The sequence below is a fragment of the Dermacentor silvarum genome, chromosome 3 (genome assembly GCF_013339745.2).
Source record: "Dermacentor silvarum isolate Dsil-2018 chromosome 3, BIME_Dsil_1.4, whole genome shotgun sequence".
NCBI classification, from domain to species: Eukaryota; Metazoa; Arthropoda; class Arachnida; order Ixodida; family Ixodidae; genus Dermacentor; species Dermacentor silvarum.
In genome coordinates, this window is record NC_051156.1 from 213,900,009 (window position 1) to 213,925,496 (window position 25,488).

At 44.3% G+C, this 25,488-nt stretch overlaps 1 protein-coding gene across 1 annotated transcript in view; it reads left to right on the forward strand.

The window, feature by feature from the left end:
• Positions 1 to 25,488, forward strand: part of LOC119446631 (neprilysin-1) — a 111,556-nt gene that overhangs the window by 20,233 nt on the left and 65,835 nt on the right. Inside the window, exon 2 of the mRNA XM_037711116.2 lies at positions 17,345 to 17,463. Within this exon, the coding sequence (XP_037567044.1) occupies positions 17,345 to 17,463 (119 nt within the window). The remainder of the gene's footprint in view (positions 1 to 17,344; positions 17,464 to 25,488) is intronic.

Genomic DNA, 25,488 nt, shown 5'->3' on the forward strand with positions numbered 1-25,488 from the left:
GCCCTTCCCCTGTCGAAAGAATGGGGGTAAGCGAAGTTTGTCGCGCGTGTACCTGACCTACTACTTTTCCCTCCCTGTCCTTCTACTTTTCCTTCCATTTCGTGCAACTTTTTCTTCCATCGCGTTGTACGATTCTCTGCTTGTCGTGTTGTCGCTTGCGTTCGATGTCTCGAGTTTGCTCGGTGGCGTGGTTAGCCGCATTCGTCCACCATTGCCGCTTGCGATTCTTCGAAATTAAATTGCTTCAAAATTAAATCTGCCCGTCATGTAAGACAATGAATGGCCCATACCCCGTTAAGCAATGGCTCATATCCCCGTAAACGCGGCCTCCCCATTACGGTGACGGAAGAGAAGTTGAATTCCACGCTGGAATGGTTAAGCGGCAACGCAGCCAGCTGTGGAAGCAGACGACAACGACAAATATTAAATAATATATTAAACGTAGAATAAATAATGTTAAACGTAAAAGTGTAGTTAACAAAGAACGCTGGCGAATGTGATTCTACGTATATGAAAGAACGTCATTCCGCGTATGCAAGTAAAGCATGCCAAACTGCCAGTCATCTATCGAATTATCTAAAGTACAGAAATTGTTAAGGAATAATGCTGTTGATGTCCAAAACACCGTTATTATGCGTATGTAAGAAGAGCATGTCAATGGGAACAGCAGCCATCGGCAACAATGTTTTCAGAGTTCCCGTCAATATCGGGAGAGAGAGAGATAAACGAAGAAGGAAAGGTAGGGAGGTCCGTCAATATCGGATAAGCGTACGTATACAAAGAAAGGCGAAGTACATGCAGAATACATCGGAGAAGTAAGGTGAAGTGGAGTTCATTCAAATTGCAACAATATAAGGTAAACTAGGGAGGCGCGCCCAAGACAAAGGGCCTGACAGAGCCCGCGACCCCCTACAAACAGTCATATCACTTGACAAGTAGACGCGACACCACTTCACAGCATAGTGAACATAAACTAATAAGACCTGGAACAGATTATGGAGGCACTGATTCAATAACATCATATAACAGCACTTACATTCGACAATTATACTATTTTCTGTTAAGCAGCAACCACTCCGCAACACTCTTGATGTATTCCCCCATAACAATTACGCTCATAAACAAGGTTTTCAGTGCGTCTGGTAATATTACGAAAATATACTAACTGAAATTTCAGTGTTTCCGCACCATAATTTGCTTTAATCTGCGATTTGCTACGAGGGACACGCCTCTACTTGCCTCAACTCATGGATAAATGGTCACACAATTGACGTCGTAATACCGACGAAACGATAGTAAATTTTGCAATAAAGGTTACCGGCATTCCGAATGAAGCAATTCGCGCTCACAAATTTACGTCGTCGGGCACACATCATTTTCCGGCTGTTGACAAGCGCTATATACCGCTCAAAGGCAACTTTCCCTTTTTTCTCTCTGTCATCTTCTGCAACCTCTATCTCATTCGCCCATATGCTCTCGCTCGCGGCAAAGTTTCATTGTACAAACATTTTTTACGCGTCGCTGCGTGCTAGCGCGCGCCCTAAAGGACCCTAATAAAGTTTTTCATCCATCCATCCAGACTCGTTTCAATGCGCAGTGAAAACGACGAAGAGCGAGGCCGCTTTTCTCATTAACGCCACGCATGCGGAAGTGGCGGCATCCCGCTGTGATGCACGAAATCATCGCGCCAGTTCTTCTTTTACGACGTGGGCCCCCCGGGCATACATTCACCAGTGTGCCACCACAGATCCAAAGTTTCAAAGTTTAGAACGAAAGAAAGAAACAAAGAAAGAGTCAAGCAGCGCGGACTGAAAATTGAAAAAAAAAAAAAATGATGGTTCTAGGAGCAGCGCTTGAAATACGACTTCGTTGAGGCGTACAAATGCATATCAATGCGAGATACACATGCGCTCATGGAAGCGTGATGTGTACATGCAGAAATTTCTGCTCCAGCGGCAAGACCACCGGCACAAGAGAGAGAGGGAACGTCGTTTAGGAGGAAAATGTATAGAAACAGGCCATGCGGCGGAAACGCCTCAAATTAGTCTCTCTTTTTTTGTCTTTTTTACCTCAGTTTGGGCTCAAATCTGCGGGGAAATTTTTTTTCAGAATTTGCCCCGCGGCAACTTGCGTTAACGGCTGAAGCGCACGCGAGCAAACTCTAACGGCCGCAAAAAAAAAAAAAAAAAAAAAAAAATGCTGCGAGATCCGTATCGCAATTTCGAGGCTATAGCCTGCGGGCTTTAGTATACGCGAATGCGTACGTATGGGTGCGATGCCGCGCGAGCGTGTTTATATTTTTGTGCGTGCGCGTGTATTTTGTGCGCATGTGTACATTGTGTATGTAAATACAACCGTATCCATACGAGGGACACCTTTCGGGATATACAAGGTAACTTGAGTTACCGTGCAAGCCCAAGTTTCAAGAAGTCATCTAAAACAGTCATATTTGCTGAGTCTATCTTTCCGTAGTACAACGTCCAAGCACGTAGCATGCCCGACGTGTCAGCAGCGTGGCATTTCAGATAACATTTAATTGTAAAGTTTCCTAACATAATTTTTAAATTCCAATGTTTGTGTAAGTTAGTCTAAGTCGAAGATGATAAAGCAGTTCCTGCGTTAAAAGATTCTTAAGTTTCAGCCTCGATGCATATTTTTTCAAGTCACGGCTGAGGATTACTCCCTGACGGGGCCAAAACTTTTGCATAGTGCGACTGGACAAATCGGGTCAGGGCAGATTTTTTTTTCTTAGGCTTTCAAGCTTTCTGGAAGGGGGGGGGGGGGGGGGACTCATGTGGATTTTCCTGGTAGCTTCGCGCTAGGTTTAGGTGCACGCCAGTATTTGCTCATTTCGTCCCTTTTATCAACAAATACAGCAGGCTCCATATGGATGTGGGTGCGATACACGTTGTTTGCTGTAGCTGCAACCACGACGCTGCGTTATGGCTTTGCTTTTGAATGCGATGCTGGGGCAGGAGGAGAAGTGGTACAGAGATAGAGTGCGCAAAGGGTGCCAGAAACAAGAAAGTGTGCGACCGCTCCGTCTTCGAGGTATCAAAGCATCAGACGAAGTAAGAGAAAACACCACGAAACAGAAGGCTCCGACGCACCTTGTTCGCTCGGAAATGGGAGTGAACGAGCACGCGAAGAAGTAAAACGAGAGTGAAATGATTTGATTGGCTGTTCCCGAAAGGCTGAAATAAAAAAAAAAGGGGGGGGGGGGGGGGGGAGGGACCTGAAGGATTCAGGTGAGATATGTGGAAAGATCGAGAGAAACATGAACGCAATTACGAAAAAGTTTCGTAGAAGTGACGTACATTTTCAAGATGGAAAAGAACAGAGGGGAGGCGAAGAAAAAAAAAAGACAGAAGAAAAGTTTGAACGAGAGAAATATCTTTCGAGATTGGCTCCCGAAAATTCGTTCTGTTAGCGTGAAATAAAATCTCGTCGTTTCATTAGAAGAAAATAAAAAATAGTGGCGAAGAAATAAGGGAGAAAATAAAGAAAGGCCAATTTTCTCGTCCCCTGGCTGGCACGGGGAAATTGCTTTTAAGCACATGACGACTGAAGCCGCACTGAATTCATCTTTGTTTGCTTGCCCCGTCAAACAAAAGGCGAAGACACGTGAGAAGCAAACCCGGTAAAAAAAAGAGCTTTGCAGTTGGAATCATGGAATGCTTTATACGAAGTGCGCGAGGGCTATTTGCGCGCTGCCTTTGTCGTTCCTCTATATGCTCCGCAAAGCACTCCGGTACCAAGTTCTTCGCTCGGCGTCGGACTGCGTACAGAGCGAGAGCTTGCGTGATCCGTGACTATATACCGGGCAGAGTTCAGGTCGGTATACGTGTGCGCGAGCGAATAGAGGTGCACTCCAATCTTTCTCCGTGTATGGTTATTGTTGTCGCTGTTATCTACCATGATGATGATGATGATGTTGTTTTACTTTGTAAATTTTCGGCGTTTTTTTTTTCATTTGTTTTGGCATTATCACATGGAATCAAAGCCCCTCCTTATGTAATGCCTCCGGGCCTTTAAGCCGAAAATGAATTAAATGAAGTATACTGTTGACGATTATGGTCTTCTTCTGCCTTTATATTTTAAACTAGGTGGTTTCACATGCTACCAAGTTCATTCTCTCTACCTCTCTCGTGCGCATCTCAATATTTAAATATATTTATGCCATAAAATAACATTATTCGAACTAGAAAGCTCCTTTCCTTGGTGCATGAAGCAAATGCGCCGATACAAAATTGACAGTCACTTAAGTATTCTTACGTGATTTCACTGCGAAAGCGTTAAGCCTTCTCTAATTAAGTGGTTACGTCCATGATACGTGACGTCATACATTGTCACGTGTCCTTCACGACTGTACCTCAATCCACCTTGCTCTAATTTGTACCAACCTTAATCCACCCTAATCTACTTTAATTCACCTCCATACAAGGCGCTGTTGACGTCACTGATGATGATGGTCTTTGGTACGACTCGTTGCCTGCAACGCCGGCTTTTCTGCCCCACAGGACATATTGTTACGTGGGAAGACGCAGGCGCGATGCTACATACAAGTATATTTACAAATCAATACGCTGCACTTGGCCAAAAGGCAACAGCCCGCGCTAGCCTCCAATCATCGTCGTCGTCTTCGCATCACTGGCCTCTTCGTCATCTGACATCGGAAATACTGGTCCATAGCAATATAATGCCTTCGCATTAATAACGCTCTTTGCTGCCAAGGCTAAAGCGCCCGTAGATTAACTGTGGCATAAAATATAGGCATGAGTGCAGATAGACATTTCCAACCCTAATCGGAGCTATCGGCGAGCTTTTAATCGATTAACTCTACGAATAATTGGTTGTTGTGTTGTGTCGATTGTTGTGTCGGACTGGCGTTGGTTGTGTCAGACTTGTGGAGACGGTGAGTCTTCCTGTCGTCCACACAAGTCTCCTTTAACGTCGAGTCTTCTTTAACGCAGGAGCGTCAGGTGCACAAGATGAGTTCCCTCGTCGAAATTTTGGTGGCTCCAGCGACATCGCTTGTTCGTCCACCGTTGACCAGTTCTAGCCTTTATCTCCATGTGAACATCTCTCTGTTTTGGATGTACGCGCCTAGCGTCTTTTAAGGACAATGTCTTTCTTAGCAAATACGGTAGTTAGCTATACGCGAGTCGGTACATCGACTTTATTACTTACAGCGCGAACGAATCAACAGGTACAAAGAAAGACTAAACACGAGCGCTGTCGCTTGGCAAACGCAAATGGCTATGGGGGAAGTCAAGAAAGCTGGCTTATACGCAGGAAAGTTAACACATGTAGAACCCAGCTTTTCTGGCTTCCCTCTTAGCCATTGGCGTTTGCCAAGCGACAGCGCTCGTGTTTAGTCTTCCTTCTTTATATTATATTACTTGCTAGAGGTCCTCTATTATATATATATATATATATATATATATATATATATATATATATATATATAATAGAGGACCTCTAGCACAGTAGCCCTATACTGTAACAATTACGCCAAGTACGTTCACCCCCACTTAAGCGTGCCTCACAATCAGATAGCAGTTTTGGCATGTAAAACTTGGGAAATCATTTAAAATAGTTAACACGGCATCATACGTCAAAATGTGGGCCAATTCCGAAGATGGCGCAGAAACAAAATTGAAGCACTCCGATGCTCCTTCTATACTCTTCTCACGCGATGAAGTCCGGTGCGCAGTGAATCCGTCCCATTCTCATTTCCAAGCCGCTCAAGAAGACATCGTCTTCGATCGAATTCAACTGGAGGTTCAACTGGAGGCCTTCAAACTATTACTTTAAATAATTCTTCCGAAATAACCGTTCAGTTGTACGTTAGTCAGCGCTTCCGTCGTGTCGCCTTCTTTGCGTCATTATTTAGCACGATTTCCGTCATTATTTAGCAGTATTAGCACGCGGCATACCTTAATCAAATAGCCTGCAGTTTACCTCTAGTTGCTGAGGGTGTCCAAGTCGGTAGCTTTAAAAAGCGCGAACTTCGTTTCCCCGCAAACGCTACGAGGGGACTGCAAATTGCGTAATGTTAAATTCTCGTTAATTACGCAATTAGACCGCTTTGTCCGATATATAGATTTTTTTTTCTGAGTCAGGAGTTTATGAGTAAGGGTGATGCTAAACTTAAGCAAGTGAAACGCGCGTGACTGCTCGGATTTCATTGAAGAAAAGAAAGGCATATACACTAATTCCACTGAGATCGAGCAAGAAATGGATGGTTTTAAGCAGCGGCTGTGTTCATTAGGCAAAAATGCATGTTTCTCTTTCTTTTTTTTTCTTTTACTAATATATTCCAGCAGGTGCCTGTTATGCTAATGAGCAATTACAAGAAACGGGAGGCGTTAATTTAGAGCACTTCCTGATTTCCTCACTAAAGACTGCCCGCTCCCCGGGAAACGAAAGAATCAGATTGCAAGAAAAGAAAGACGAGAGAAAGAGAAAAAGCTTATTTAAAGCTTAACAATGCCGTGTCCCGCCACAATTCCACAGTCTTTAAAAAATGTGTAGTCTATGCGAAAAAGAGAATAAAAAAAAAAAAACGCAAGAACACTGGCACTCAAAAAAAAAAAAAGAAAGAAGAGTTATTTTCGTAAATCTTAGGCTGAGACTGCTTATTAGACCTGATTTCGTATTCACAAAATGCCCTTACGATAGAATTATTCTAAAGAGCACTTGACAGCCAATTGCGATAATGACCATGTTATTAGCGAATACGGCTTGTCAATAGCAAGCGGCACTTTGGATCAAAACGTGCTTTCCTTATTCGGCCTCTCTTCTTTAAAGTTCATCATCATGCGCCGAACTTGTTATACAAAATTATTCCGGGGTATTAATTGTAGAAACACGATTTGATTATGAGGCACGCTGTAGTGGGCTGGGTCTAACTATATTTTGACCATCTAGGTTTCTTTCTTTCGCGTGCACCTTTAAGTTTTAGAACAGAAACGCTTTTGCATTTCACCGTCATCAAAATGCGGCCGCCGCGGCCGAACCCGCCACCTCGGACTCAGCAGCGCAACGCCTGCCACTGGGATATACCGCGGCTGGTAACATTTTAGAAGAAACAAAGCGCTTGTAGACGTCTGAAAACTTTTCGGTTGTGCCAGCATGTCGTAATGTAGCCGGTTTTCTCTTAATGTGAAGCTTTATTGCCGAATTCTCCCGGAACTTACTGACTTTGGCTCCTGGATGCTGATCGGTGCTGCTGCTGTTTCGCCGAATAGCTCATACTTGAACGAAAAAAAAAAATGCGTCAGTTGGAGCCACCTTGGAGAGCGCAGCTGTCCAACCTACCACCTTCACGATTACCCATTGCGACATGGCTTGAAATTATTGGCATGGCGACATTCACATGCACTTTACCAAATTATGAGCAGCCAAAGAAGTTTCACCGGCCCGCGACTCGGTTTGCGTCGCTACTTCGTGCACTAGCAGAGAGTGGACCAGAGACAAGATGTACTTAACCTGGAACCACAGTCGATCACACACGGAGCAACACGCGGAGCAAATTTAGAATTTGCACCCTTGAAAATATTGATTGTATTGTACCTCCGTCGCTTGGCCGTGTTTTCGGCGTCACGACATTCATCATCATCCTGCCGCGCTTAGCGCTCGCGCTGAGCGTCGCTTCAATTTTAGCCCACGATTTCGCTACCTCCGGGATCGGCCCACGATAGAGGTTATTTTTTTCCCATGGACAGGACGAATGCATTAGGGGGTATAGGTATACAGCTTCGCTGTAAAGTACACACAAATTGAATTACGGGCCCGTTGGTGAGACCGCACTTACTTATCCCGAATAAATAATCTGTAGTTGTGTCGTAATCTGTAGTTATAATCTGTAGTAATAATGTAGTAATAATCTGCAGTTATGTCGCAAGGCAGCATATTAACACCACTACAGTTTAATATTTATATAAATGACACAACCAAAATCAGCTACTATGCGGATTTTATTATTTATGCAGATGATATTTGATTGATTTAGGAAAGCTACTTATAGCTATAGGTCCTATAGATATTATAGAAAGCTTATAGGTCAGGCAAGGAGACAAAATCTATCCAATGCTATTCACTGCATGCTTAGAAGAAGTATTCAAGCGCGTCACTGGGAAGGCTTAGGAGTGAGGATCAACGGCGAATATCTCAGCAACATTCGGTTTGCATGCAGACGACATTGTACTATTTAGCAACAATGGGGACGAATTACAACAAATGATTGAGGACCTTAACTGAGAAAGTGTAAGAGTGGGATTGAAGATTAGTATGCAGAAGACAAACAAAATGTTCAATACCCTGGCAAGGGAACAATAATTATGGATTGCCAGTCAGCCTCTAGAATCTGTAAAGGAGTCCGTTTTCTAGGTCAGTTACTTACAGGGGACCCTGATCACGAGAAAGAAATTTACAGAAGAATAAAATTGGGCTGCAGTGCATACGATAGGCATTACCAAATCCTGACTTGGAGATTACCACTGTCGTTGAAAAGAAAAGTGTGCAATCATTGCATTCTACCGGTGATAACATATTGCGCAGAAACTTGGAGGTTAACAAAGAAGCTCGAGAACAAGTTAAGGACCGCACAAAGAGCGATGGAACGAAAAATGTTAGGCCTAACGTTAAGAGACAGGAAGAGAGCGGTGTGGATCAGAGAGCAAACGGGGATAGCCGATATTCTAGTTGACATTAAGAGGAAAAAATGGAGCTGAGCAGGCCGTGTAATGCGTAAGATGGATAACCGGTGGACCATTAGAGTTACATAATGGATACCAAGAGAAGGGAAGCGCACTCGAGGATGGCAGAAAACTAGGTGGGCTGATGAAGTTAGGGAACGAGGAGGACGCCGGGCCTAGTGTAGTGTAGTGCAGCTCACATCGTTTACATCAAGAATTCGCCGGCATTCTTTGTGGCTGTATCGTATTTCACTTTAGTAACTCAAAGTTAACACAAGGAAACACAAAGTTAACTTAAACAATATACCAGGGCAAACCAACGCCGAGGTGCGAGTGCCACTAGCAGACACCTAAGTCAGGATTAAGATCGTTTGTCATTTTTTTCTCTTGCTTTTTGGCAGTAATGATTTATGTCAGCTGTACTTTTGAACTGGCTGGTTGTTTTGGAAGAGTGCACTGCACGCGAATCAGTTCCTGCAGCTGAAAGGGTGGGTGGGGTTTCGTCGGGAAGTTCACATACGTGGAGACAACGAAACGCACCAGTGCATTCAAACCTTTTATTCTTTATTAGTGCTGCCTGTCTTTCACAATGCTCCATAGGGAAGAAAAAATTGATAGAACTAAATTTTGAGGGCACAGAAATATTTTTCTCTTAAAAATTAATATTGTCTAATTATAAAAGAAATATCATTGTGTTAAAATAATAACTGTGCTCACAGTGTATGTCTTTTGGTGTTTTGTTGTTGTTGTTGAAGTGTTTAAATAAATAAAGATAAATGATTAATAATTAAATTAACTAATTAAATTAACAATGAATAGTGCCCCTTCCCAGGAAGTGTAACCATCAGGGCTATGGAAGACAACGGAAGAACGCTAGCTCAAAAGTTAAAAAAGCAGTAATGAGTGGAACATGAGGCGTCGTCTGTCGGGGAGACCAGGGTAACAGCGCCGGGTGTCCAAGCCCCGAGGCATTAGCTTTTTAACAAGGCACTCTTTCCGGTCGCCTACATGTCGGGCTTTCTTTTTTCTTTTTTTTTTTCTCTTTTTTTTTCTAGAGCAGCGCTGGTTAACGTATCAAATCAAATCAGTTTATTATTATTAATACATAGTCACGTTCTATATTCCACTTGATCACTTTATGCTCTTCTTTAGCCGAATCGACGATTTTTAGGCAAACTCTGCACCGCGTCCCCCTAAAGCCTGCAACCGTTGGCCAATATTTCTAACTGCTAAATCTTCGTAGATGCATACGATAAAGATTGTTCGCAAACGAAATATTACATTATCTCTTCCCCCTAATATGTTTTAGGCGCTCGTTTTCATCTGCTGTCATACTCGCATATCATCTTATCTTCTGCGGCTCGCTTACTTACGTAGCTCATTTTCTCCGACTTTTGGAAAGTTTGATTGGATCATTGCTGTAGCAGCGGGAATTAGGGACCGCGCCTATCAATATGGCACTGACCCTTAGATTTTCCCGTGATCACCCCACCGAGTGTTAACGACCCCTGTTTGCTTCATGTAATTACCCTGTCTCTCTCGGCTTCGCTACGTTTTTCAGAATATATAGATTTGTTTAATCGGTAGCCATTGGAGAGCCCATCGTTGCCGAGCAAAGGCCCTCTTTCGTCGTAGAAGCTCTTTTTGCGTCAATATTTGTTCAAGAGCTTCGCCGCGATACAGACTCAGGAACGTATACTTAAGTCTCGCGCTGCTTTGACGGTCGTTGCGTTTGAACGCAGCCGGCCGAGATCAGAGGGCAAGAAGAACCTCCTCGGCTGTGGTCAGCGCTTGCGCTGCGCCATTGTTGTCGGAGCCGCGAGTATTATTTTCACTGAAGCGACGTAATCAAAAAAGTTCGTTATTTATACGAGTGTGGTGTGTTCTCTTAAAGAAAAAGCCCGGCCAGTGTTCCGCAATAGATTGCAGCTGAGATATCTCCTGAAAGCATAATCACAATTTCGTTTTTTTTTATGCATAGACGATCGCCTATTACAAGTTTGGTGTTCTCTTTATGAGTGTATCATTTCCTTATCATAGACTGAGATGAAGGGAGTCAGGTTTCTACCTTACACTGGTGAAGCACCGCATCACTCTAAACTCACCTAGTGTTTCTCTTTAGTGTCCATGTAAATGTTCAATGCTGCATTGCAGACGGTAACCGAGTCTGGTTGACTTCAACAAAAGCAGCAGAAGCGCCCTCTTGTAGCTTGCTTCGTCTGCTTTCTCCAAGTGTTGTACTAAAGCCCCTGTGCCACTTGGGGCGCACGGAAAAAATAATATAGCAAGAAACATCGCTTCTACCATTCTCGTGACATTTTTAACATCAAAGCCTTTCTCCTTTTTTTTGGAGGGGATTATTATTATTATTATTATTATTATTATTATTATTATTATTATTATTATTATTATTATTATTATTATTATTATTATTATTATTATTATTATTATTATTATTATTATTATTATTATTATTATTATTATTTGGTTTGTACACATATAACACAAGGACACGAAGGAAATAGGGAGGGAGCAAGCTGACAACAGCCACCGACAGGGGCACAATGCCTGCCTACTCTTTCAGGAGGAGGGAATAGAGGAAATGAAAACATGAGGAAAGAAAAGAAGGAGACGTGACCACACATGACTTGACGACAGCTTCCAACATGCGCCCAGCGCTTCCGAGGTTAAGACTGACAAAAAGATCAGATAGCTTAAAGATTACATTGCAGCCGAAATGTTTTCACAGGCAGGTGACTGGAAGTAGAACGCCAATCCGAGATTGCAGTAGCAGTCATTAGGTTTCCCGACTATGTTTTTTCCCGCTGTCTCTTCTTTATATATATAGTAACGGTTATATAGTAACGGTATACCGTGCGAGTACTCAATGTTAGTAGAACTTTTTAACAGTGTTTCACGCCAAAAACTACTCAAGCGCTACGTTGTGCGCTGTGTTTCGGGTTCTGAACGAATTATTCTTCGCCCCTCGCGCTTTTAAATATGCGCCCTCATCTCAACGCACAGATGTTGTTAAACGAAGCTTTCTTTACCCCATCCGTAGCTTTGCGGGAGCTGTATATTGCCGAATAGACAACTTGAGCCATTACGTGCACCATTTGGTCGGCCGCCCCAACAGACAACAGCTTCGGACACTACGGTATATATAGTGCAACTGAATATATGCCACTGGATATATGTGTCCACTCTCGGCCAATCCCCCCGAATATGTGTCACTGGCACAAAGGGTCTAGAAACCATAAATGCATTTAGAGAGGTGCCCTACTTCTCTGCACCCATACAGCTCTCATCGTCATTCCTTCCTTGACAGGCGTCGTACGTAACTTTCGTCCTCGTGAACCAGACAGCTAGCAGCTAAAGGTGACGAGGCCGTTGCGCGTTTCATCCACTACCACTGTCATCATCCTAACTCAAACAAGCTTCACGTCCCTTAGATTCCAGTGTTACCTTGGATCTAAGTGTGTTTGCGTCCCCCCACCCTTATGAAAACGCCGTCGTCTAGCTCGACTGAACAATGCAGCAGCCGCTTAGCCGCCGCGGTTTTTGAAAGGCGTCTGCGAATATTAGAAACATTCGAATAACGAATCGAATAGTGTCCTATTCGATTCGGTCTTCGAATCGAACAGTCACTATGCGTAATTGCGAATTATTTTAGGATATTTTCGAATATTCGAAAACGTCTATTATGCTCAAATAAACATAAAGATTGGAACAAAGGTACGGTAAATTTTCACCCCCGCGGGCATAGTATAGACATAAAACATGAGAACCTCCGCAGTGGAGCAGGCTACGCCACTTAGGCAGCCATACTTTACTTTAGAGGCTGTACAGCGATCATTCGCAATCTCTGAAGAGTCCTGTGCATGCGAAGGAACTACTTGTTTGCTCCTAATGCTCCATCTTACCTTTTAATAAACAACGCTTCATGACGTGCTATGTAATTACCGGAGCTTGCGAGCTTTAAGAATACTACCATGGGAACACCGTTTTATATTAATTGTCATAACGGCTGTTCATTATTCGAAAACTATTCGAGAACTATTCGAAAAGTATTCAATATTCTATTCGATTCGATTGGCTTCTAGCACTATTCGATTCAGTCCCAAAAATCACTATTCGCACACCCCTAAAAAACACACAAGAACAACTATGGTTCGCTGTTTCGTTTGTAGGGCCGCAGCATTTTCTGCCAACAGGATAAGACGAGATGAAACACTCAAGTCTCTGTTTGGCACTAAGGCACGGTTCGTCCCGTCGTGTAGGGGGACAGAAAAAAAAAAGGAAGAGAGAAGGAAAGAAGAAGAACAACAAAAACAACAACAACAAAAGAACACTCGAGCAGGAAGTATGCACACGCTGTCTCTCCTGGGAGAGTCGAGTGCACCGCACGTTTCCGGCCTTGATTGGCGCTAACAAGACGCCACCCCGCCGGGCTTTTGTGCGCGAAAGACGAGGATCGTCGGAGCGAGATTTCGGGCCAATGAAAGCGGAGAGGAGGTTGCACGAATTGGAATACGCACGGTGAGAGGGAGGAGAGGAACGGGGCCGCCTCGGCGAGAATCAACCGTGTCACGTGGGCTGGTTACAACCAGCATTCTCCAAAGAGATGGAGTAGTCGTTCGGCGTCGCTCCTTGGGAATAGTGTGGGATGCTCGAGGGGAGGCAGTTTTGTTTCCCGCCGTTCAAGATATTGCCGTTTTCGAAATGACCAAGCAGCAGTCGCTTGTGTTTCATGCTCTTAGCGCGGTTGATCTTTTCTTCTCACTGTTTATCGCTGCACGGCGAGCGCTTTTACATCACAACAAATATTATTAACAATAAAAAGCTTATAAATGCCAGCAGCAAAAAGGCGGGCAATGTGACGATTATATTCCGATTCTTATTCTTTTCAGGTTACGTCAGCAGAGCGAGTTGTGCTCCACCACATGCGCTAGAGATTTTTAAATTGGGAGAATCAAGCGGCTTGCGCACCTATGGCTTCTACTGGAACCGATGCGTATTGCGTACGGAAGCGAATCACAAGCAAAACGCGAGCCTTCTATGTCTTATAATCTGAATATATTATATTGTATTACTATATTATATTATATTGAATCTATTATGACCACGATCTATCAGTCGTGAGCGGTAGATCAGAAAAATTATTACATTTGAGCGAAAGGAATTGCTATGCTATTCTGGACCGTTTCAGCCGGCCCAAAAAAACAGTTAGTCACGTGTCATTTATTAAGAAAAGCAAAAGTAGATTGCTCTTCGCACTGCGTAATTCACAAACAGACAATTATACCTTAAGGCCGCGCTGCATTTGTACTTCGGCACGAGGTTGGGATCGCGGAGCTATCTCGGCTTGGGGAGAAGCTCAGCCTGCGCTCTGCTCGTAACAAAATACTTCCAGTGTTCCCGAAAACTGCAGGGCTAATGAGTAGTTTGAGTGCATGTTCATGCGTGTCAGTGGGTGCATGTGCTGTTCGTGTCTTTGCGGTCGTTGCGTGTACCACATTTCTCAACCAATAACCTAGAGTAGCACGTCAGGCTGTCATGCAGTCGGAAGTTTACAGTTTTTTAATTAACATAGTCTTCGTCGTTGTCGACATCATCATCGTCGTCGTTGTCAATCCCTCATAATCATCATCATCATCATCTTTCTCCACGCCACGCTGTATGTGATTGTATCCTCAAATTTATGTCCATAAATAATAAGGTGTATGTCGTAGTCCCTGCATCGTTTTGGAAAACAAACCCATCGATCTATTAAGATTCTGAAATGTGTTTGGTTTTGCATCGAAGCGAGGAAATTACTAGGACGCATTATTGTCGACAGTAGAACAGTTCGTAAGTATTAGCAATGGCCGAAAAGGAGAATCGTCAGCCTGGAGCGAACGTTTCGATAAGAGGGCTTGTCTTCTTATCGAAGAAGACGACCCGACCCGCCTTATAGAAACGTTTGATTTACAGATACTTGCGAATATCTGTGGACAACACAGCGAACAAATCTAGGCCTTATGTTTAGCACAGAGAAATCAGGAATTATGATCTTTAATGAAGAGACGAGTAATTACGTGGTGTCAATTCAACAGCAAGTCATACCCATAGTCAAGCAAAATAAGTACCTCGGGGTACACATAAACGAAGGAAAGAATTACTCCAGCAGCCACAAAGATAATCTGAAAATAAAGAGGAAGCGGAATGCAGCAATAATGAAACACAGAGCATTGTGGGGCCACAATAAGTATGAGGTTGTGCGAGGAATCTGGAAAGCAGTAATGGTGCCAGCGCTAACGTTCGCAAATGCCATTCTATGCTTAAAATCAGATATCTCGTCGGGGTTGGAAGTTAACCAAAGATAAGTAGGCCGGTTGGCTTTGGGAGCCCACGGTAAAACCACAAATGAGGCAGTGCAGGGTGACATGGGTGGGGCCTCTTTTGAAGTCAGAGAAGCACAGAGCAAAATTAGTTTTGAAAAAAGGCTCAGGAACATGGATGAAAATAAATGGGCGGCTAAAGTGCACAAGTATCTGTACCTGAAAAGCGCGGACACAGAATGGAGGAAGAGATCAAGAAAGTTGGCAACCAAGTACAGGATAATCGAAACTGTAAATAGACAACCAGAAGTCATCCGAAAGAAAGTGAGAGAAATAGAGACAGTGAGTTGGATGCAAAGAATGGAAACAAGAAAGACCACGCAGATTTACAAGAATGAGAAGAAAGAAATTAGAAGGGAAAGTCTGTACGATAACACAAAGGGTAGTGCCTTGCTATTTGAGGCTCGAGCTGATTCCCTAAGGACCAAAACATACCGGAGCAAATATTCGTAACTAGATGAGGAATGTGTATGCTGCAGTAAAAATCCGGAGACCACTCAGCACATCCTAATGGAATGTGAAGGGGTTCACCCAGCGAGAACCGTAGGTAACGTACAAATTCCAGAAGCGCTTGGGTTTAAAGTGGAAGGAAACATCAACCGATCAGCCTTAGAGATAAGCAAGAGACGATTAGAGTACTGGTGGAAAAAAGCAGGGAAGAGATTGATACGACCTGATCTCTTAAAATCATAGGTAGCGGTACAAGGTAGATTTAAAAAAAAGAAAAAGATTAATGAGAGGTATACAAAAATGCTAGATAAAGAACACGTATAGTATACCTAATTAAATCAAGCAGGCTAGGTGACTATTTGTCACCGCCCGTTTCAAAGGGGATGCCATTAAATCATCATCATCATCACTGTGGACACAGAATGGAGGAAGAGGTCAAGAAAGTTAGGAACCAAGTACAGGGTGATTCAAAGTGTAAATAGACAACCAGGCGTCATCATAACGAAAGTGAGGGAAACAATGACAATGAATTGGATGTAAAGAATGGGAAAAAAACACCATGGAGATTTACAATAATGGGAAGAAATAAATTAGAAGGGAAAATTGTATGATACCACGAAGGCCAGTGCCTTGCTATTTAAGGCTCGAGCCGGTTGCCTAAGGACAAAAACATCAAATATTCGTGACTAGATGAGGCATGTGTCGTCATCATCATCAGCCTATATTTATGTCCACTGCAGGACAAAGGCCTCTCCCTGTGATCTCCAATAACCCATGTCTTTGCGTTAGCTGATTCCAACTTGCGCCTGCAAATTTCCTCACTTAAGTGTATGCTGCAGCGAAAATTCGGAGACCACTCAGCACATCGTAATCGAATGCGAAGGTATTCACCCAATGAGACCCGTAGGTAACGTACACTTTCCGGAAGCGCTTGGATTTAAAGTACACGGAAGCGTCAGCCGGTTGGCAGTCGAGATAAGCAAGAGACGTTTTAGAATATTGGTGGGAAAAAAGTAGGGAAGCGATTGGTACCACCCGATCCGTTACATGCATAGGTAGCTGTACAAGGTAGATATATAGAAGCTTTGAGGAAGAGAAACAAGATTAAAGAGACGTATACAAAATGTTAGAATGAAAAGCATCTATAGCTTACCTGAGTAACTCAAACAGGCTAGGTGACTATTTCTCACCGCCCGTTTCGAACGGGATGCCAATAAATCATCAGCAGCAGCAGCGGTTACTAAAAGCTTGATGGATGGATGGATAAAGAACTTTATTAGGGTCCTTTAGGACCCTAATAGCTTGAAGACACAAGAAATTCCGCAGACATCGCTGCTGCTCCGCTAGGCGACGAGGGTAATGGCAGCAACCTGTCCTGCAATAATGATGATATCCTTGCGCTGTGCCCTAGGCGACACCTCTGACGGGGATTTTTTCAGCGCTGACGACAATGTTCCGCACAGCGGTGCACTGACCGACGACGACATGCATAGTTTTTGTAATATTGCATTGAAGTAGTCTGTCGACGACGCCAGACTGCTTCAAGCAATAAAAAATGAGTTGAATTCGTTAATTTAGCCACCGCTTGTTAATTCGACCTTTCGGATAATTCGAACAAATCTTGCGGTCCCGCGAGACTCGAATCAATATCTGAAGTAATACTGCTACAGTTATTTGCTGCATAAATACAGATTAGGTGTTCCCTTTCATAGTTGGGCCACCCTGTGCTCTCTTCCTACTACAGCCTTGTAGCAGTGCCTCAAAGGTGTTTTGCGTTGTTAACGTCACGCTACTGTCGCGCTTTGTCCGCAGTCACTGCTACTGGTGGCTGCACCGGACGAGCTTGGAACGGGCGCTCACCGTCACGTGCGTCCTGCTGCTCGTGGTCACCGCGGTGCTCCTCGTCGTCCACCTCATAGCCGCGTCATCAGGTAAGCGCAAGTCACCCCCGCGACGTGATGCCGTGGTGTAGACAGGCAGTCGTAAATGCACTGGTGCATGTTCGGAAGACTCGAACAAAAAAATGAATTTGGGAGATTCGGGGTCTAATGGGAGGTACTAGACCCCTCGTGTTAGGTGCTCTTCCGTGACTTTTACTTTTTAGCGCCCGAAAAGGGACGAGACACAAAGGTACGACGCGGACACAGCGCTAAAAATATTTTAAATATTTAAAAATATTTAAGATATTAAAAAAAAGTAGCGCTGTGTCCGCGTCGTACCTCTGTGCCTCGTCCCTTTTCGTGCGCTAAAAAGTAAAGATGATGGAATACCAACATGCCCAAGCTTACGCTCTTTCAAGTGCTCTTCCGATTCCTGCGAGATATGCCATCTGTACCGCGACACTGCGCCCACCAGAAAAGGAGGGTCTACGAGCCATAACTAACTAACTAACTAACTAACTAACTAACTAACTAACTAACTAACTAACTAACTAACTAACTAACTAACTAACTAACTAACTAACTAACTAACTAACTAACTAAATACCTAACTAGCTAACTAGCTAACTAACTAACTAACTAAATACCTAACTAGCTAACTAACAAGCCAGAAATAACTCATTAAATGACTCATTAATTGATCGCTAAGCAAGCAATGAGTTAATACTAACTCCCTAGCTCACTGACTGATTGACTCATTCATGCGCACGCACGCATGCTCAAAACGTACATACTATGTCTTATAGTACGCTTCTTCTGACCACGTAACGTACACAAGGATGTATTTTACAATTCCAACTCCTCTGGGGCGCTATAACGTGAAGCTGTTCCAAGCTTTTCTATTCCAATTCTGCAATCAGCCCTCCACGATTGGTCAAAAAATTTGTGGATCACCCCCAACTGAGCCTGTCTGTCACGCGACTTCACGAATAACGCGATAGCTCCCCATCTGATATGACGTGTAACCACTGATTACGCATGATTAAACCGAAAAAGAAAAGCTAGCGTAGCTTGCACTGGAGGCACAATGCTAAAGGGACAGCGGAGTTGATGGGCACATAGCTAGTCCTGGCTTTTGGGCTAGGCTAAACACTACCAAGTCATCCTCAAGGTCAGCGCATGCGCAGACGCAATCATTATCACGGCGCATGCGCAGATCTCGGCGCGGCGGCAGAAACCGGTTGCACGCAGTGTCTCCGAGCTGCTGGCCGAGCTGCTGCCGACGCCGCCCGCGTTCCCCGGCGCGAACGCGGGAAACGGGGAAACGTGGGCGGCATCGGCAGCAGCTCTGCGCGTTGCCTCGTTGTTGCTGCTACAATTTATTTCTCGCTCTATCTCGCTCTCATTTTCTCTTTCCCTCTCCAGACCATTGCCCGCGCCGCGCGCTTGCTATCTTTCCCTATCCTTAATGTCCCATGTCAAGGCAACATGTGAACGACACGGAGAGGAGGCGAGGCACACGCCGCTCCGCGAGGTGGTTGCTAGGCAACCCAGTGATGTCATAGCTCGGCGAGGTTTTGCGGCAGCAGGCGGCACTTTTTACGGTTAGCTAGAACAGCTTAGCTGTTAAAATAATTATTCCTGATTCGACTCCTTTTCGCCGTTAGCCAAAAGTTTGCTCAAAAGTTTTCGGGCTGTGCCCACTTCGCCTGTCTGTCACGCGACATCACGAAACCGCGAAAACTCACCGCGTCAAAGTGACGTGTACGCGTTAAAGATGCATTAATATGCCAAACAAAACTTTTTTTTTTCTGAATATCCAGAGACTGCCTCGTTCCGCAAGGAATAAAATGTGGCTACCCGCCGATCGCTCAGGCACTCGCTACTCTCACCTGCCAGTGAGCATGACTTTATTTGCGTATAATAAAGCGTTTTGTGTGGCAGTAAAACGTTATCGAACCCTTTCGGCACGTATACGACATCGCTCTGCCAACTCTTCCTTGCTGAGGATCCGTTTTAGCGGCATTCTTGACCTTCCATTGCACGCCGCCGCGATTTTCGACCAGCCACCGCAAGCTAAGTCAGAGGAAGCGTACCAATCGAGACGCTGGCACGACCATCTTAATCCGATTATCTATTTTTCACTGCGCTGGCTCGGCCCCATCGACACCCTCTTCACTTGAGCGTGCTCCTCGCCTCTTGTCAGCCAATTAGATCAGAAAAACTGCCCAGTGTAGGTAATGTTCTTCGTTTTGAAAGCGAACAAAGGTGACCTCCTATAAACGAGGCGAGCGTTTGATTGGGCTGTTCCGACAACGCTGCGGGTCACCGCCCGATGCTTGCGTCGACGGTTACGTAACTTTGACGTCAGGAGATTGGGATAAAAACAGATTGGAATATTTTTACGTTATAGGGCCCCTGTCGCGTGTCGTCACGCATATTATCAGAACGAACGCGACGCTTGCTAGGTTGCGAAGCTATCCCCTCACTTAAAGAAAGTGTATGCCTGCAAAAAGTCTTACAGTACAGGCGGCCAACTTTGTTAATCATCTTTTGTAGGAGCTAAATTGAATTCCATTGACCCGACATCACAGTGCAACAGCTGTCTTTGCTACAGATTTCATTACGAAACTGTAGCAGTGTGTGTTCCTTTCATCCTATATTCTGACATGGATTAATCTGGAGACGATCAAATTGCGTGTCGTTGCCATGGCAGCCATCTGAGAAGCGCGCCTTATTTTACAGTATTCTGTCGTCATTTTCGAGCGATGTCGTCTTGTGTTTTATTTCTGGCCTTTGTGTTTGCGAATTTTTCGTCGAAGCGGTCTCGTGTTCTCAGTGAGATGAATGTTTGAGTACCGAGGGTCGTGTCTTGTAACGGTTTTTTATTTTACAATCTTCTCACACTTTTAATCTTAGGTCGCACAGAGCCTTGCCCTCGCTGTTGTCGTGTTCAGCCTATCGACCGCACAGATGAGAAGAGATAATAATAGAATCCGATGAAAAAATTCTTGAAAAATGAAGCTTCTTGGATCGCACTGAAAAAAAATAATCTTTTTTTTAGGGCTACGCCAGAAACTGGAAACTTCCCTCGCGCGTAGCATTTCTGATGAAGGTTTATTTAATGTCGCGTTACTACACTTCAGCCACGACTTGGCTTTTAGTCGAAGAGAAATTTTGTAAGTGAATAAATACCAGCATGCTGAAACAAGGGACGGTTTCGCTTCACATTACTTTCCTCAGAACATTTGCTTTCAGTGTAAAGAAAGCCACGGCTACGAAAGCTAAAAATGAATGAATGAATGAATGAATGAATGAATGAATGAATGAATGAATGAATGAATGAATGAATGAATGAATGAATGAATAAGGTGTATTGATAGTGAGAAGGCACGTATTGATGACAGGGTCACGCGAGTTCGTACTACACATTAACTCAAAATAAATATGACTAATAAAATGAATATAAAAGAAATAAGAAACTGAAGAACAAAAATTATTTATTACAATGGTGAGACAGGCCGCTGTTATGCAACTATTTGCTCGATAAATTTGATCCACCAAGTTGTTTGGCGCTCCTAGTTTAGAGGTTCTAGTTGCTGAGCGTAACTTGGCTTCTCTGGCGCTGGATAATCGAGACAGCGTAACGTGAAAACCTTCCGAGTCGAGTTGAAAACCCCTCGGTGGGTAGGTCGATCGATTCGCGTCGGTTAGGGTCAGGTCGGGTCGATTCGAGTCGGGTGGGGTGGGGTCGGATATGGTCGGGTTGGGCGGTCGTGTCGTCTACCATAGCCCGTATGTTGCTTAGGGAGGTTCAACACCATCTGTTAGTCATTCACTCGTACACGTGCCTGCTCACTCTCTCTAAATCACTCACTTTCTAAGTTACTGATTTTCTCACTCCCTTCCTTTAAGCTAAATTTCTCATGAAGGACTGAATCACTAATTCACTCTGCGGACGATCCTGATACGGCTGATATGCACTGAACCGTGTCGCAAGCAGTTTCGCGAGTAAATCCTCCTCGGCTGCGGGAGGTGCATGGTTCGATCCCCTCGGCCGGAAACCCACAGTATGCAAGAGAAGCAGCCCCGCGGCCAAGCGTTCGGCTTCCTATAGGGGAGCACTGCGTGGGAGAGGTTCGCACAGACCGCTATGCTTGTTGTGCAAGAACTAAAATAAACGAAACAACACACCACTCTGAGAAAGAATCTGAGGCAGTTGTGTGGCGCTTTCATCAGTGCAAGGCACACTTGAATAGTCGGACTCCTCCTGAACGAGGAACTGCTTGTACCCGTCTTATATACCGCTGAAGGTCCGGTGGTGGGCGATAGAACCACGCACTTTCTTCAGCCGAGTCGGGCACTCGGCCCACTACGCCACCTGCCGCCGTATCTGTGTACTCAGGACCACCATCGGTCCTTTCCTCTGTGCTACGAAATACTTGACTTCTGTCACCGCTCTTACTGCCCACATCTAGCTGGTTGACTTCATCCTACTATAGCCGTCATGATCGTCATCATTATTGCTCACGTCGTCTTTTAAAGCGAAGCTTTCTATGTCTCACTGATTCGGCCGTGAGCGCTGAAAACGCACTGCAGGAAAGCCAACTTACACAATGGAATTATCTAGCACATCTGCACACACAATAGAACAACGGTGCACGACATACGCATCGTAGAACACTACAGTTTACATTCGCAGTTGTACCGATAAGAACAATGAGAACTGCAACGCTACGCTACTCAGACGAACTGTATATATCTGCATTGCACTACGCGCATCACGCAATGCATTCCCGGCCGCCACCGCGGCTAGTTACAGCGCACGGCAGAAGAAGAGGCTGTCATACGCGAACATAAGCGCGAGCGCGATCGCGCCCGTAAGACCGATCCCTGGCAACGGCATGCAGTCCGTGAAAGTGTGAGTGTGTGCGTGTAATCAAGGGCTACATGATCTAAAATAAAGGCTATGCAACTTAATGAAATGTGTCTTCATTCAACTTCAACGTTAAAAAATACAATCCTAAACAAGCAATTAAATCACATATGCATCGCATCGGGTCACTGAGCACTTCTTCGGATTCGTTGCGTGGTCGTTGGCTTTGGAATTTGATTCAGTTTGCATGGGAGAAAGCTTCGCGTTTAACAATCTTTCTTTAAGAAAGGGGCTTTGATGTTTATCACTACTACCAACACCAATCGCCCATTTCCTCATCGGAATGCATTGCACTGCGATGTGCGCTGCACCGCTTTTGCGAGCAACCAGAGCTACACCGAGCAGACTCTAACGCTAAAGACTTCGCGGTGTCGCTGCTTCGCCGGCGCCAACGACGAAGAGGACGGCCCGAGACGGCGCGCGCTCTGCAAGCAATAAATCAGTTCTTGCCTAACGCTTCACAAGCCACGTCTTTTTCTCCAGAAATTAATGGCTTCGTGCCGCTCGCAGAATTGAGAGGTCCAATGTTTTGATTGCAGACTTCGGCTAACACCAGAGGATTCGCTTTACTTAATCACCTTCATAAACTGGCAAGTCTATTTTGGCCAAGGCGGTGCTATATATTGCGTGAAAATTGAATCGTGGCGTCACTGAACATTTCATATTTCGGAAGGAGGAGGAGGAGGAGGAGGAGGAGGAGGATTGTTAGCGCCGTTGTCTAATGAATCAACATAAACGAGATGCGAGAGTTGAGCGCAGCGCCACCAGCTCTCCCTTGCCTGCAAAGGGTGCAGCGCCGCAAGCATACCTGTATTGAGGCAAAGCAAACATTACTGAAGCATTTGCAGTCACTTTTGCAGGTGAACCTAACTTACAAGCGCGCCAAACAACACCTCGCTAATGAAGAAAACGGTCCAGGTCGTCGACAGAAACTACTTCAAAATGAAGAGCCCATCGTCCTACGTGGTTGAACTAAAAACTGCGACACGCTGGTAACTTTGTCAGACCTTAATCCCGGGCGCGACCCAGTTCCCGATTGAACGAACTTGGTTTGAAATCTATCAGGCTCGCTTCCAGCAGGTAAACCCGGGCGTCGAAGTTCTAACGAGATTGAAGCTTGCGCCGAAAGAAGATTATCGCGGCTCCGTGTACCTCTTCAGGACTCGGTGTGTAGTGCGCGGTACAACTTATCCTCGCGTTTTGTGCCTGTTTGCTTCAGTGTGTCTTGGACTATATCGGGGTCCCGTGAACTCTATTTAGCTCTTCCCGCCATTGATTTTTTTCATATTTGTGACGTTGCTTATCTTATTACATTATTCTGAAATTACTATTATGCGAAAAGAAGTAGCCATCACCGCTATAAGGTGATAAAATAATAATAATCATCATTTATTTTACTCTTAAAGGCCCCTTTCGGGGTATCACATGAAAGGGGGGGGGGGGGGGTACAAAGAACAATTGATACATTGAAACAGGGTTACAATACATGTAAAAGAACTAGACGTCTCATGACACTCGAAAAATGAAAGAGGAACCATAATATCTTTCTTTATTCATTTCAATAGAGAAAAGAGATTATTTTGAGGGAACCTTATATCAAGAGTTTCGAGGCAAGTACAGCACGTGTTTCCCCGATGTTTGTGTGGGAAATAAACAAGCCTGACATGATCCTTCAGCGATACTTGCCTTGTGGTGCAGCTCATCAGCGAATACAACGAATGAGCCCTCAGCTTCTGTTATATACGACGTTATTTTCTTCAAACTACAGCGGAACTCGTGCATCGTCGTAAGGAAGACTACTCGGGCAAAGGTCGGGTAAGGCTTTTCAAATGATCAAAGAAACGCTTATAGGTCACGCAAAAGAAGGAATATGACACTGCAGCCTTGGATATTTTTACAATAAAAAAAGAAAGAGACGAAAACAAGTTTTTAGGTCCTAGATTAAAGTATTCCTCCCGAAAATACCTGAGTGTGTTGTTGTGCTTTATTTCCGCTGCCGCTATTTTTTTTTTTTTTCTGTAGATGTTTTTGTTCTGCCCACCTTTCAAGAGGCTACTTTACCGGCTTAAGCGCGGTTTCAGTTCCTCCTTACAAGGACTCGGTACATCTCGTTTCAGATCATGCTAGACCTGAAAGGTGCGCTTACTTTACAAAACGGACTCGTCTGATGGGCCATCTTCGAGTTTATCGTTTTTCCGGAGATTTCGCGTCATGCACTCAGAAGTTTCATTCAGGTAGTCGTTTTGCTTTCTGAAGAGGAAAACGAGGCCCCCCACAGTTGCGATGCATTCTCAAAACATCGCGCGGGTCGATAAGCTTTCTTTCCAACACTGATATCACCGCTTGTATGCTTTTCCAGAAACGGTAAAGAAATGCATTCTTCCGTGAATCAAACATTTCCCGCAGAGGGCTACTACTAGTTCAGGTCATTCCAACTTTTTTTCCCTTTCTTTTTCTCTTTTATTTCTTTTTTTTTTTTTTTTTTTTTTTTTTTTTTTTTTTTTTTACTCCGGGGGCAGGGGCCATATGCTACGCCTCTTGCGAGCGCCCATCGCGTAAATGTTCCATGCCCCTATTCTGTAGCGTATCGCGTGTCCCGTGTGTTCACTTAAGTTTTCCAAGTTGAAAAATATCGAGTCGCGTAAATGTTGCAGGGTAAATATCGTAGAGAAGGGCATGTTTACAGATAACGCAAGGAGATTGTGTTCAAGAACAGGTTGCTTTTTGGTAAGGAACAGTTGGTTGATGCGGCAAAAAGTAGGAAAAAAAGGTAAATTAACAGAAGTAACAGCAGTGAGTGCGTAAGTTGGAAGCATATGCTATAACTGACGTAACGTCATTCCTGGCGAGTTATTACCATTCCGTCACGCTAACCAAATAAAATATTTGAAGGAACTCTCCCTCCTTCAAAACTTTTGAAATTACTTGTAGTTATGACATGTTGATTAGACAATCTAGTTTGTCTCCGCCGCATCTAAAAAATATTAGACATATTCCTCGAATAACAAGAATGATGAGCCCAGAAAAATAAAACTGAACGTGAACGAAAGTACTGATAACTTTTTAGATTGTTGCGGCTTTCAGCGTTCGAACTGATGTAGCGGCGTTCTGAAAAAAAAAAATGTTGGACAGCAGTCTTC